The 14,132-nt window shown below is 42.1% G+C and overlaps 1 protein-coding gene across 9 annotated transcripts in view; it reads right to left on the bottom strand.

The window, feature by feature from the left end:
• iqsec1a (IQ motif and Sec7 domain ArfGEF 1a) overlaps positions 1-14,132 on the bottom strand; it is an 88,880-nt gene that overhangs the window by 5,113 nt on the left and 69,635 nt on the right. For 7 of the 9 annotated variants that reach the window (XM_019271302.2, XM_019271303.2, XM_019271304.2 and 4 more), the window contains 12 exons: positions 9,623-9,902; positions 8,075-9,354; positions 7,403-7,564; positions 7,006-7,128; positions 6,415-6,581; positions 6,003-6,142; positions 4,863-4,892; positions 2,908-3,033; positions 2,724-2,823; positions 2,332-2,493; positions 1,818-1,994; positions 24-73 (listed from right to left, as the gene is read on the bottom strand). In XM_019271302.2, coding sequence (XP_019126847.1) covers positions 24-73; positions 1,818-1,994; positions 2,332-2,493; positions 2,724-2,823; positions 2,908-3,033; positions 4,863-4,892; positions 6,003-6,142; positions 6,415-6,581; positions 7,006-7,128; positions 7,403-7,564; positions 8,075-9,354; positions 9,623-9,902 — 2,797 coding nt within the window. Of the gene's footprint in view, positions 1-23; positions 74-1,817; positions 1,995-2,331; positions 2,494-2,723; positions 2,824-2,907; positions 3,034-4,862; positions 4,893-6,002; positions 6,143-6,414; positions 6,582-7,005; positions 7,129-7,402; positions 7,565-8,074; positions 9,355-9,622; positions 9,903-10,447; positions 10,822-14,132 lie in introns of those variants that run through there. The other 2 variants (XM_019271306.2, XM_019271308.2) reach the window with 2 other exon arrangements.

Below are 14,132 nucleotides of genomic sequence, written 5' to 3'. Positions count from 1 at the left end.
GATACCAGCTGCTTCCAACTTACTTCCATATTGCTGTCTAGTGATCCTGCACTGCTGCGACGCCCCCGCTTGCCTGCCCGAGACATGCAATACCACAGATTAGAGATCGACAGCACTCCTGGATCGACTACAGACGTTTAGGCCACCCACCAGTCCCGTAGGGGGCAGTGCAGTGGATTGTGACTGTGAGTAAGTTCCAAATATGGGCGGGAAGGGGAGAGCGCGTTCAGGTCTGGGAGGGTGGTGGGTGACAGGTGGAACTGTGGCTAACTGTATAGTGAAGTCACATCTTCACTCAGGTTGAGAACTAAAGCTGCATTGGAATTTCAGTGATTTGAGTTTTGAAACGCACTTCGAACTGGAGGCTCGGTTATTCTAATGTTTTTAATGTATTCTATAAATCTCAACAAATATGGGCTCCATGAACATCAAGTCAGATAGACCAAGGAAATGTCCACAGTAAAGTTTTACTAAAAGACTGGGGGGTATTTCTAAAAACTCTGAACAGGGTTGATGCCATAGCAAATGTTTTCCCAAATTTAGGAGTTAATAAAATATGACAACTCGTTCTTAATGTTGTCACAAGATGTAGATTTGCAAAAGGCTCAAGATTGGCCAAAAAAAAAAAAAAGCCAGTCTCAGTGACAGTCACAAAGGAGGAGACACATCAAAAGCAATACAGTGGTTGTTGCACATGGGATGTACAGGCATATACAGGTCTGAGGGCGAACAGAGCACTCTTGCCTTTGTTAGGCACACTCAGCCAATGATACATGACCAATAATCACACATATACAGGAAAATACCTGATGTGTATGGAAATAACACAGTAAATACACATGAAATGGAGTATGGCAGGAAAGGAAAAAAGAAAACACTTAACAAAAATGACCCCACTAACATGCCACATCCTCCTGCATAGAAAAACATAGGAGACAGGAGGGCGGAGGGACTTCTACAGACTTCTTCGCTGACTGACCTATCATTTCCCATTGAGGTAGTGATCATAAGAACAAAGCATATCATATTACCAACAATGAGGCAGACCCCCTGACTGGATTTCATTTTGTTATCAAGTTAATCACCCGATAACTTCACATAGCTGTTATCTGTAATGAATGAAATGTATTCTTGCTTCAGAGACAGAGTGGCTGTGTTAAACGCTGGATTCATGGATGAAAAATGACTGTTAACACCAAGACTAAGACTAAATTTTGATCTTGTTGCTGCTTGGTCGTACACATCGGCACCGATTTGTTTGGTTCACAAATATATATATACATGTGAGAGGAAATGATACATGATGTTTGAATAAAACATAAGATTATCATTAAATGTCTTTGTATAAAACAAACTTAGGAGTGTAAAAGTGCTTTGGCAAAAAAAAAAAGTGAAGATAAAAACATGAATGAAAATGTTCAGAAATAAATTCATCCAAATGATCGGGGTGAGAACTGCCTGTCAATTTCATTCATCACTGGAGAGACATTAAGAAAAACTACATTTCTAAACAAAACTTCTCAAATAGGTCCATATTCAGTCTTTGAATTATAAAAATGTGGAGCACACCTTGGGTCTCTCTAAAACAAAGAAGGTAAACATTGAAGGACACGCCGTCCAGACCAGACTATCCAAACATGAGTGAGTTACATAGTGGATTTAAAGGGGAGAACTCTAAAATCAATGTATGGAGCAGTGAAACAACATTTTGCTATTATTTTGCTATTTTTAACCCCTTTGTATCATCACAAAGAGGAGGATGACAGAAGGTTCCATCAAAGAAGCGTCTGGTAAAAACAAAGACGTTTTGGCTATACCTGCTTCGGAGAGGTCTCTCAGGGAACTGCTGAGGGCGCTCCTCTTCAGGCCCTCTCCCATGGCATAGGTGTCATCCAGACTGGCACGGTTCATGTTCCCGTTGCCAGCTTCCTTCTTCAGGCCGGAGCTCTGCGACATGCTGGGCCTCACCACCCCCTTCTGCTTCTCCAGCTCGGCTGTGGAAAGGAGCCAAGGAAAGACTGAGGTAAGTGGCAGTGGTTTAAAATCTCACTCCGGCCAGGGACTGACTTCATAACTTGTCTGCAGTGTATTCGGTAAAGTTTCACTGTCTGAAACTGTCTGAACGTTCACGTTGACCACAACATCCTGTTTTTGTGTGTCATAACAGCGTTGCCTTTTGAATGTGCAGCCATCCTGTGAACTCTGTACAAAACAATCTCAGTCATAGTGCTGCAGTTGAATAATGAGGACCATGCCCTGTTTCTACTTTACACAGCCGGAGGTAGACACAGTAAGAGGGGGATGGGAGTGGGGGAAAAAAAGGCAGCTCACACTCTATCCTGTATTTCTCCATTTCCTGAACCTCAGCAATGGACTCTCGTAGGTCATCTGTGAACTTCTTGCGGTCCTGGGGGTTTGGCGCGTTAAAGTTGATGAGGACTTTGATGTCCGCACCTGGTATCGCTGATGTAAGTCGGATTCCATTTGGGTAATCTGGAGCAATGGCAAACAGAGGGGGAAAGACATTTATACAAGGGCCATTGATCAAAACCAAGTTAAAACACATTGGGGCGAATCTGTCTGAAGTTTGGAGTGTAAACAATGTCACAGCCCACTAGTTTGACTTCCCATTCCCACTGGATGTGTTACTGTGCTAAATCAACCCGTGAGATGTAAACACCGTCAGCTAACACACACCAGGAATAAAGGCAAATGCCACTTACACTGATTTTCAAACAGCATGACTTGCATCCCGTACAGAGAGAAAGACTGTCTGAAGCTGTATGTCACTGAATTCTTCTTTTTCTGGAAAATCTTGGTTACCTGAAATCATGCAAAGAGAATATTTTAGCGGTTGATCTAAAGAGAAGAGGAGAGGAGAGAAGAGGAGAGGACAGGGCTTTTTACCACTAGGAGGTCATTGAACAGGAAGATCTCCCGCTGATGCAGGCCCAGCTTCTGAAGCTTGTTGGGATCTGGCACTTCAAACAGACGGCAGTAACACACCAGCCGGCGATGGGGCAGTGACAACACCTACAAGGCAGAAAAAAAAGGAGCACAGATACCAACACTTCAGAGGTCATTATGCCGTCAGTGCAGAAGGTAATAAGGAACAGAAGTCAACTCTTCCTCTGATCAGAAGGTGTAGCCAAAGGCTGAATGATTTACTCCTCTTATGTGTTCTGCATTCTTCACAGCAATCACAGTGATGTATGAGGAGATGTGGTGACATTCTGGATACTGTAATTTATGGCTGCAGCTAACACTTATTTTCATCTTGACTTGACTGATCTTGTGATGATTTATTATTCAATACTGTACTGTTATTTATGAACTGTTCGGATAATAAAACATCAGAAATAGTGAATTATGCCTGTTCCAGTCATCTAAAGCCAAAGTTAATGTAATTAAACATGATTTTGTCCTAAAAGCAGTACTCAAAAATGACAAAGAAAAGCAGAAAATCCTTTTATTTGCTCTGAATGTTTGATATTTTTGATTGAAAAATGATTAAGTCAAAAATGATTCAATTAATTGGTTTCATTTTCAGGAATCTGGCGCTATTTTATAATTTTCTTATTGTCAACAAATTCCATGAAAAGACAAAAAGGGACAATGAAGGATCATTCACTGTGTTCCAAAGTCTGACATAGTTCATTACTGCACCTCCACTGTTGTCCAAAAACTATTAAAACACCATAAATGAGCCACATCGTTGCACTGGCTGGCTTGTTCATATGAATACTATGAATTTTGGACACTGTAGTTTACATTCCCACATATATACCCACATATCCAATCCTGCCATCCTGCTGCTGTAAATACTTTCTAATGCACCAGGCCTGTAGCTGAAAATAGTCCCAAACAAATGCATTATTTACTCCTGCCTCAGAATATAAAATTTCACAAGTCTTATCCTCTATTCTTTAAACAGACTATTAATACATAATCCATAATCCTGAGATTAGGGATATTTATATTTGAAAATCAACCTAATAATATTAAAATCAAGACTTGTAACACAAAGTAGATAATGCCTTACTGCATATAGTTTAATATGTAAGCGATAATACATGATCAGACGTTCTCGTACTGTATGAAAATTGTCGGCAAGAAAGTGAAGCAGAATGGTGTTTCCTCCAATGAGTTCTTTACCTTTTTTAGTATCAGGACACTTGTGCATGTGTTATCACACCAACATGACAACTTATGGCAGAAACAAAAGCCTGTTAAGATCATTGTTCTGTGCACTGTATATTTCAAAATGGAACCCAGGAAGATCAGTTGTTGCTAAGGTAACAACTAATGGGGCTCCCGATAAAATATTAAACGCTATGAATATTTGTTAGATTTGTTTGTCATCATATTAACACATATTAGGTTTGTTTCGGCAGTGAGTACTGTTGCTATAGTTACCTATCTATTTAATATGTACATTAGGTTAACTCATGCACTGATGTTACCTGTATTTGCCATCTCAATGGTACTGTATGATCAACAAAATCCAAAAATAATTATTACTACAAGTGCTAAGATTATGCTAACTGCTGTATTCTGTGAATGGCACGACATGCAGACAGCAGTGATGTACACCCTACTGAGCACAGATCTGTAAACACTGCAGCTCAATGCCACCCAACAATTTATGTCTGTCGATTCTGCCTCCAGGGTTCAGCAATGACTGCTCATCTCTCAGTAACAGATGTGAGGCTTTAGGGGGCAAAAGTTCCTGCCTCTTTATGTGATCTGACTCTAAAGCTACCTGTAAGATGCGCATAAACTCCTCAGTGTTCAAAGACAGGAAGCTGTGCACATACAGTGAAATAATGAATGAAGAAACATCAAATATTTAGTCTACTTACACATCCCAGGCCGTGGTGGAGAGATCCAATCTAAAAAGGAAAGACAAAAGATGTTACATGCAGCTGCTAGGGTTATTTACACTATTGCCTCGGATAAAAATGTAATGTCTCTTGCTTATTAATGAGCCCATGTAAAGATTTGTCCTGTGCATCTAGAGCCAAAGTGGCCATTAAGACACATGCACCTCTTGAGTTCTTTATATAGTGTGGTGGTCTGTCTCTGCTGTCAGACTCGAGGGAGTCTGTAATGATGTTGGAATGAAAACAGATCCTCGCCTAGAAGCCCACTCTGAGCAGCACTAGTGGACCTGATTAATATAGAGAGGAATTCAAATGTGTTTTTTTCACTAGTGTTGTACAGAGAGTCCTCCTGGGCTTTTAATTTTGCAGCTAAATGGTGACATGGGATCACTTTTCAATACATTAAATTATTACTAGCAGAGTAACCCATCCATCCCACTGGAAAACAACTGAAATAAAGTCCTCCATGCAAGACATGCCTCTCCCCAAGGCTGCATAGGTTAATCACACTTTTAACCTTCACACATGACAAAGACGTCATTGCGTGCAGAATGATGCAGAAATACTGCTCTGCACTCAGAACTAAATTGGATAATTGCTCTTGTTAAGTATTCATACACAGAAATAAACTGACTAACAATTAGTGAATCAACAGATTATTGCGACATAACGTGTGCCAGCTGATCAAATGTTTGTTTCAGGCTCTTCTCCCTCCATGAACTATAATTTGCTAAGGGGGCAGAATGTGCTCAATTTTTATTAGACTGCAGCACTGGGTGACATCTCTCAAGGGCTTTGGGTGTATTAAAATCACCAGCATGAAGGTCTAAGCCCAAGCATGTGTCCTTGGACACAACAATACCCAAAGGTACACAGGACTTAGATTTTCTAAACCACTCTGTTCCTGCTATGACTTCATCTTTGTAAGTTTTGGGATCAGTAAATCAGTATTTTTATTTATAGAAAATAATTCTAGGCAGATACAGCTCTGTGAGCGTCAATGAAAAATCAACATTCCTCTACATTTTATTGGCCAAAGATGCCTCAGAGATTGATGTCACGCCTTGAAAATAAGAATACATTTTTAGCGAGCTTTAGTATAAAATAAACAGTACTCACTGGTTTCTTTCCCACAATGAGCTTCTCAACCTTCTGCACTTGTGAGACGTGGTCTTCATTGGTCTTAAGCTCTCGTTTACGGATCCTCTCATAGATGCCGACTAGAGTCTCTCTGGGGATATCCTCCCCATCATCCACACCTGACATATAGGGAAGAACTGAGTTACGATACAATGGACAGTAAAGGTCATGTGTTTTATTAAAATTCACTGTGTCAGAACATCATTGTAAAAATAGGGGAGGTAAAGAAAATAAGGTAATCTTGGTTACAGGTCATATTACATCATATTACAAGAACGTAATATAAACTGTAAACTGTCTCCTACTTCCACATGCACTAGGGTGTGTTATGCATTCAGCACATTTTGTTCACAAATAGTGTATCCTTGCATAACTGTTTTGCTTTTGCTACCTCTCAAATTCTTGATAAAATCCTCCAGCTTCATCTTCCTCTCGGGCTTGACGTTGGGGCTGTACATGTCAGTGTTGAGGAGGATGATGGCAAATGCCAAGATGAAAATGGTGTCAGGGTTTCTAAACTGTCGCACCACTGTGGGGTTGCAGATGCAGTAGCGCTGGCTAAAAAAAAACGAGAGAGGAGAACAATATGACCCATCTCATGTTGCAGCCAAACCAAGCTAATGAGGAAATGTTTTCTTCACTTCCAGAAAAAAACAGAAGTTGAACTAGTTCTCCTCATATCCCAATAGTTCTGCAGACAACATGGCTGTGAGGAAGCCCATTAGCAAGACCAGTGTGGTTTAGTGACAGGTTGCACTCCTTGGGCAGGTTCATTGCACATTGCAACCTTTCTACACTAACTGGCAAGAGACATGTTGTATTTTATGGATGTGTAAGTACGAGTATAGCATCAGCGCTTGTTTCTCCTAAAACACAAACATTCATTAGGATAATCAGTGGCTTGGGATTGTTTTTTCCCTCTATGCAGTTATTGGTCTGTCTTTGATACGCTTCATTGCTATGTGACAGTGTGTGATCTAACCTGAAGGCTTCGATGAGCCGCTCCACCTTCTGGGCTTCACCCTGAACACGAATGTGGTTCTGAAATTTCCTGAGAGCCTCGTCCAGCTCCATGCCTTGGAAGTCCATTTCGTCTACCACACAGCTGATACATGAGGAGGAAAAAGACAGAAAAATTAAACATCTACATGGTGTACAACAGTTTTTGTATTTCAAGATACTATCACGGAGAATATCTCAGCCTGTGTGTGCCACTCTATTCTCTGTTTCTTTTATTATTTCTTTCTTTTATCTATATGGCCCCTGAGGTTTTGTGACATGCGGTCTTTAATGATCCTGGACTTCAATATATTTATTCAAACTTTATTTTACACATTTTAATCTTTCCTTTGCAAAAAAAGAAAATAAATCAAACTCACTCCAAGACATCTCTGTTGAACTGCTTCTGTCGATTGCCGAGAAATTCTCCGATCATCTGCCTGCTCAGCCCCTTCCTCTGCAGCAGGAAGTGAGCCACACCAACCGGTGTGTCAGGGATGAATCCCCTCTCAGTCAGGTACTGGATGCCCTTTTCTGGCTTCCTGAAAAAAATCCAACATTCAGATACAGGTCAATTTAAATACAGGTGAGAAAAAATCTGCCTCTGCCTAATATTAAATTCTGAAATACACATCAGCAGCTTCCTGAGGTGAGTTAGAGGTGTGAGCAGAGACGTGAACACAGACACAATTGCAATGTCACCCATAAATGACAGACAACGCTTATGTAGTTGTGTCTTGTACAATTTGTATTAAAGTGTTCTCTTTAAGGCATGTTTGATTCTCTCACCAAACATTCATCTTTAGAAGAGACATTTCTCTGACAAGTGTTGAACAAATGGGACACGATATCAGTCAAGAATCACACAGAGATGTTTTTACAATCCAAAAAATTTGCATTTGGTATTAATGCAGCTGATTACAGTTTACAGAGCAACCCACAACGAGTTAATGATGTTCCAAGAGGCTTCTCTAACATCACATCCTTTTGCTAGGTCCTTGACTACTGCAAACACTGGTCAAGCACCTGCTCCATCAGAGCTGAGTACCTACTTGTTGAAGAGATTCAGGCCGATGCGGTAGTGTCTCTTGCGGATAACATCATTACTGAAGATGGGGGAGTCCCAGCTGTTGCGAGTCTCTTTGTGGTAAGTCTGCTTGCTGAGTGTCTGCTCTCGTAGACTGTCCCTCGAGGAAGACTCAGAGCTGCAGTTGATGGTGTCGTTTGAGTTGGATGTGCTATTGATGCTGTCGTTGTCCCCATCAGAGAAGTCAGATTCCGACTTACTCTGTCTGTTGGCTGAGCCGTTGATGGCTAAGTGGCTTTCCAGCTGGCGGTGGCGGTGGCGCAGAGGTGCGTCATCGTCACGGGAGGAAGCTCGTGGTGGTGGTCCATGGGAAATGTGTTTAGGGCTCGCCTGGGATGATGTTACGATGTGGCCGTGTGGTTCGTACACAGGCGGCCGTTTGACAGAGCTGCGTTCAGACCGGTCACTAAGCTCTGCAGAGCTGTCACTAGGAGGTTCGATGGTCAACAAAGGAAGGTGGTCCATTCTAAGTCGCTGCTCTTGGCACTCCAGGGAAGGAGTGCTGCGGCAGCTCGTGTCTGTGTCACGACCCTCATCTTTGGGGTCAATTGGCCAGTACTCCTGGGAGGAGTTGACTGACCGCAACCTCAAGTCTGATTCTGTGCTGGAGGGCTGGTCCCCTGACCTCGACATACCAATAGAGGGGGACATGTCCTCCTCATCGATGAACAGAGTAACATCACTATAGGATGCCATCGTTTCATCATGCAAGCGTCCAGCTGCCCTGCGGTGGGACTTCACCTGATAGGGCACTTCCCTCTCCACCTTAGAGCAGCCCATGGCCTCTGGGTCAGGACCTTCATCGCCCTGAAGGCTGCGACAGTTCAGTGCATCGTCTATCGACTCGGCCAGAGATTTGACCTGCCTGGAAAAGGCATCCTCTAGCTCTGTGATGGCATCAGTGAGGTCACCCTGTGGGGGTGGGTGAGATGCCATGTTAGCCTGTTGGTGGACTTCTATATCTCCACATTCAGATTGCACCATGGACAGCGGGGTACCATCCTCCGTCATAGACACCTGCCTCCCTTCAAAGTAAGAGCTGTGCACTTTTTCAGGGCCCTCAAATGAGAGCTGCATCCTCATATTGGAGAGAACAATGCGTCTGGACATACGGTTTTCAGACATAGAGCTCCTAAGACGTTCAAAGTTCTTGTTCATCTGATACTGGCGGAAGGCTGTCTGGATGGTGCGGGCCGCATGCCGGGTTATGAAACGTCCACCATATTTACGCTCCAGCATCTCCACCTAAAAGAGAAGACGGAGTAAATAAATTATTAAACTGTGCCACCCATGGAATATTTAATCAGTTTTCTTAGCTGTGGATGGTTTATACATTTATCCTCCTGGGTGTCACTGATAATTTGCTCCTCTCAGTTGATAGTGACAATCTAACAATAGACAACTGGGTTTCTCTATAAGTAATTTACATATAAATTGCATGTAACAGTTCTTGCAATACGTAAATTTGAACCAACTCCAAAGTAAACAATTCAACCGGGCTACTTTAAAATACCTGTTTGTCCTGTAGGTCAGCAGAGAGCTCATAGCTCTCAGAGAGCGAGCGGGACCGCTTGATGGCCTCCTCTTCAGCCTGCTTACGGAGGATGGACTGCGAGTGCTGGAGCTTGGGCCGACGGGGTCTCTGAGGTCCAGGCTGGACCCCGTGGCTGTAAAGCGGGCTGTCAAATCGGTCAGGGCTGATGGCAGAGCCGTGTGTCACCGGACCCTGGCCATAGCTGGCTCCACCATCCAGGGAAGGGCCACTTTCATTGGGCCGTCCATCCCCTTCCACACTGTAATAATAAAGCAAAGGGATGGTTAAAGATTTCATCTTTTCACAACAAAGATTACATTTTGGAGTCAGAGCATGATTAAAGTATTGTCAGATTGTCTTTATGATCCATGTTATGCAACGTAAGCAAAGAGTAGCTTAACTTCTGGGACCACAGCCTTAGCTTTTATGAAAATAAGTAATCGGTAAGATTAAGATTAATCTAGTCTCTGTTATGGAATATACAAACAAGTATGGCATTATTGAAGTGAACTGCAGAGTGTGTGTAAATGAGCGTAGCTATTTCTGGAACATGCCGGTACTACAGATTTATGATACACTATAAAACGTACCTTTCATTCAAGTGTAAGCTACCTAATACTGACACGTATGTCTGTAATAATTACTACTGAAAATACACAGTCTGTCATAGATTTTACTGCGCTACATTCAAAAACAACAAATGCCACATAGACACTCTCCAAATATTAACACATCCAGTCACGCGTTCTCCTTGACAGGTTACCTCTTATACAAATAATGTGAAAAAAACAAGAGGTTACTCACTCACTCTTACATTCTTCCGTATTACTAGAGGACAGCTTATTGCGAAAAGACCGTCTATTTTCTATGAAATGCCAACTCTTCCTCCATATCTTGTCCACCATTCTTTCAGTCAAGTGAAGTCCAGAGTACACAGGCTCCTCCAGGAAACTCAACTTTATGCCACCTTAAAGGCCAATCAGTTACCAATGGGAGTTACATCATGTTTGCCAGAGCGACGACATGCTGTTCCAATACGTGTGACAAAGTCCAGTGTAGAGTTGAATGACAGAGCAAATACAACTTCAGCGGTCCCTTAGAAGTACCTGAAATGTGGGTGTATGTTGTGCCCACCTGCTCAATAACTAACATCACACTAACTAACATTTAGTCTCCTCTGTGGTACAGTGAATTCACTGTCACTTGCAGCCTAGTGTGTTTGAACTGTGACTCGACACACCCACAGTGTACACAATCCACTTCCTTCATTAGACAGCAAACAGCAACCAACGCTGAGTGAAAAAGAGAAACTGAATATGGTCAAGAGTTCAAACAGCAGATGTGTTTCTTTGCCCCTTTTGTGACTGCATTACTCAAGTTTTACTCTAAACTCAGTACATATTTGCTGATTTCCAACCCCACTCAGCACTCCAACAAAAATGGATGTTTATCGTCATTCATGGATCACTATAGCCTGTGATTACTTAAAGCTGAGTAAAAATTTCAAGCTCAGGCACATTGCCACCGTCTGCTGCAATGCATATGGTGCAATGTAATACAAAGTAAATACAAAGCTTCCTGTAAGTGATTACAACTCATACAACTGAGCCATTTTGCATCTCTGTTACAAAAAAAGGCATTTCTGCTTTTCAACTGGTGCGAGTGTGAAATGGCTGGCTGCCAAACTACCACCTATTTTTATAAGGCAGCATGCAACTGCTAAGGTTTGGAAGCAACTGAAACTATTACGTGCTGAAGTAGCACAGATGTTTACTTCCACAAATGCTCCAGCAGAGTGAATTCTTGAGTGTCACATTAAGTGGGCTCATTCCCCTCTGTCAGAGTGAAGATGACCCATTCAGGGTCAGCCAAGGCTACCGTGACAAAGTTGAACTTCATGGTAAATAAATGCTAACTGACTCCCTCGTGGCAATAGGTACACAAAAAAGTGCGGACTGGCACGCAGCAAAGGGAAAGGCTTTTTATACTGCAGGACCAGAACATAAAACATCAGACTTCCTTGCATAACCGCTACTGGGATGATTCTCCCCAACCATGTGTTGTGGCAAACTGTGAAGCTGTCACCCATGGGGTTAAAAGTCACACCTCTTTGCATGCGGTCACCTCACAAGAATACATTGGTTTATTGATTTCTCCATAAGTGTGATTACTGACCTGGATATAAAAGGACTTGAGAAACAAATCTAGAATTATGGATTTTGCTATTTGTACTGTTTAGAAGAGATCTTGTAACTTTTGATGCTAAATAGGTTGTGTGTGTTCAGTTGAACAACATCTTTTCAGTCAGTCTGTTGGTCCACCACAGTATCTCAGCTATTGGATGAATAGTTGTGTTCCCTTCAGGATGAACTCTAATCACTTTGGTGATCCTCTGACATGAAAAGATTGATGATGGTGCAATATGATAATCCCATCAGTCTCATTTTTGCGGTTAGGGATAATTAGCAATCAGAGCATGGTAGAGACACGGCTCACAGATCACATGTTAGTATTGTCATTGTGCTAGCATGACAGCAGGCGTAATTTGTTAGGTTGTTTTGCTGCTGTACTTTTTAGTTGGGAGTAACTGCCTATATTATTATTTATGAACCAAAATAGATTTCCACTTCAATTTATGCAATCGGACAATATAACTGTGGGAATGAGGGTCGAGTTTACATTAAATAACACAAAAAATAGTTTCTTTTAATAGCAACTGTAGTGCTCCTCCGGGGTTTGCTCTCTCACCCTTTCACCTCCAAAAACATTCAAGACATTCTCCACAGTACTAGCTTTGCCTTTTCCCAAATGGGACCTGTGTCGACCATCTTTCCTTCCATTTTGTTCTTTCAACTTCACTTTCTACCAACCAAGACTTCCAGACTGTGTGTGACTGGTGCTGCACAGAGAAAAAGAGGAACTGCTGCAGTCCTTTTTTTGCCCTGAGGTAATTGAATCCTGTACAGAGTGAGGTCAGTTGCTCATGATGGCGGGAAAAAAAAGGGGAGAAAAAGGAACGAGCTGATGTTGAAGCTGTAGTGGATGTTGAAGGGGAACTACGGTAGAGCAGGAAGCTGTATGATGTCATTCCAGAAAAGAGGCAGAAGTCCCTCCACATGTTTCAGACAGAACTCTGGATGTCATGTCAAGGAAATTTACGAGGATTGTACAACTACAATACAAATATGATCTCACTACTAACAATGACTGCTAAATGGTGTCTGTCTGGCGTTTTATTCACCAGCAGCAACTGTTAGCTCTGATGTAGGTATGGATAAGCATGTCAGCTCAGCTGGCAGTGATTTTCAGCCATGGGATCCAGGGATTTGGGGAGTGGGTTGGGGGGTTTTCGACCATCTCTCTTTCTCCCCTCCTTCCCTCTCAACACATCCTGAACATACAGGCCCAGACCCCTACCCAGGCCTCAACCCATTCCATCAGTCGGACCTGAGGGAGAAACATTCCTCCATCCCGGAAAAGAGGAGTCACATCTACAGGAGTTCTGGGAATAGAAGAAGGCTAATGAAGTGCAGGCCGAAGCACCGGAGGATGAGAGAGCCGCAGTGTGGAACTAACATGACTGCCAAACGAAGTCACAGAGAAGACAGAGAGGTCTCCAAACTTCTATGTGCTTGCATGTTTTTTCAATAAACCTCTAATTTGTGTTTCAAGATACATTTTTTTGCATGTTTTTTTTCAGAAGGTATAACCGAATCCAAGATTTAATAGTGAATGTAAAAGCCTCTAAAATGAGCATAAGTTTCCACATGCAGCGTAATGTGATTTTTCCTCCTTATGTCCTTATTTATTCCCGGTTTATGGTGTTTAGTCTATTTTACACCTGTTGCCTTATTTTTTTATATAAAAAAATCAAACTCAAACTGATTTCAGAAACTTCCATATCACTTTTTTTTTCATCCCAAGCATCCACTGACAACATGCCCAACAAAAACAGATGTTTTCTCTCTCTTTATAGTAACTCAGAGAGCTCATAAATACAGATGCACGCACCAGCCCTCACAACACATACGTGAGGAAATAAACTTTTTAGGTAAGAGGTTAAGAGAACCTGCCAGTTAACCCTCAGGTTTACACGTCATTTCAGCATCAATATGCCGACTAATGGATGATTTTTGAAACAGCTATAAAAAGACAGCGAGAAAGCAAGTTGGGGATTTCTAGTAAGACGCAGCTGCACTAGCCAGCAGACTGACAGTATCACTCTTGAGGGTTTGCAGCAGGCAGCATATAGTCGACTGGAGCCTCATAAGACACGTGGTTGATAACTGCTGGAAGTTGTATACTTCAGTTTGAGAGCTTTAGGACCTGGGGTCTCTACAAATCAGAAACTGTCATGTGGCATCTAATCCAATCCGACACCAACAGTCTTGAATGTATTTACGTGTACAATTGATGTTTGAATGGCTTACAATTTAAATCGGAAAGTGATGTGCACAAAGGTACTGAGTTGTTTTAGTTTGCTGTGAGA

The sequence above is a fragment of the Larimichthys crocea genome, unplaced genomic scaffold (genome assembly GCF_000972845.2).
Source record: "Larimichthys crocea isolate SSNF unplaced genomic scaffold, L_crocea_2.0 scaffold97, whole genome shotgun sequence".
Classification (NCBI taxonomy): Eukaryota; Metazoa; Chordata; class Actinopteri; family Sciaenidae; genus Larimichthys; species Larimichthys crocea.
The sequence above is the reverse complement of the archived record's forward strand: the minus strand, read 5'-3'. Positions and strand labels throughout refer to the sequence as shown.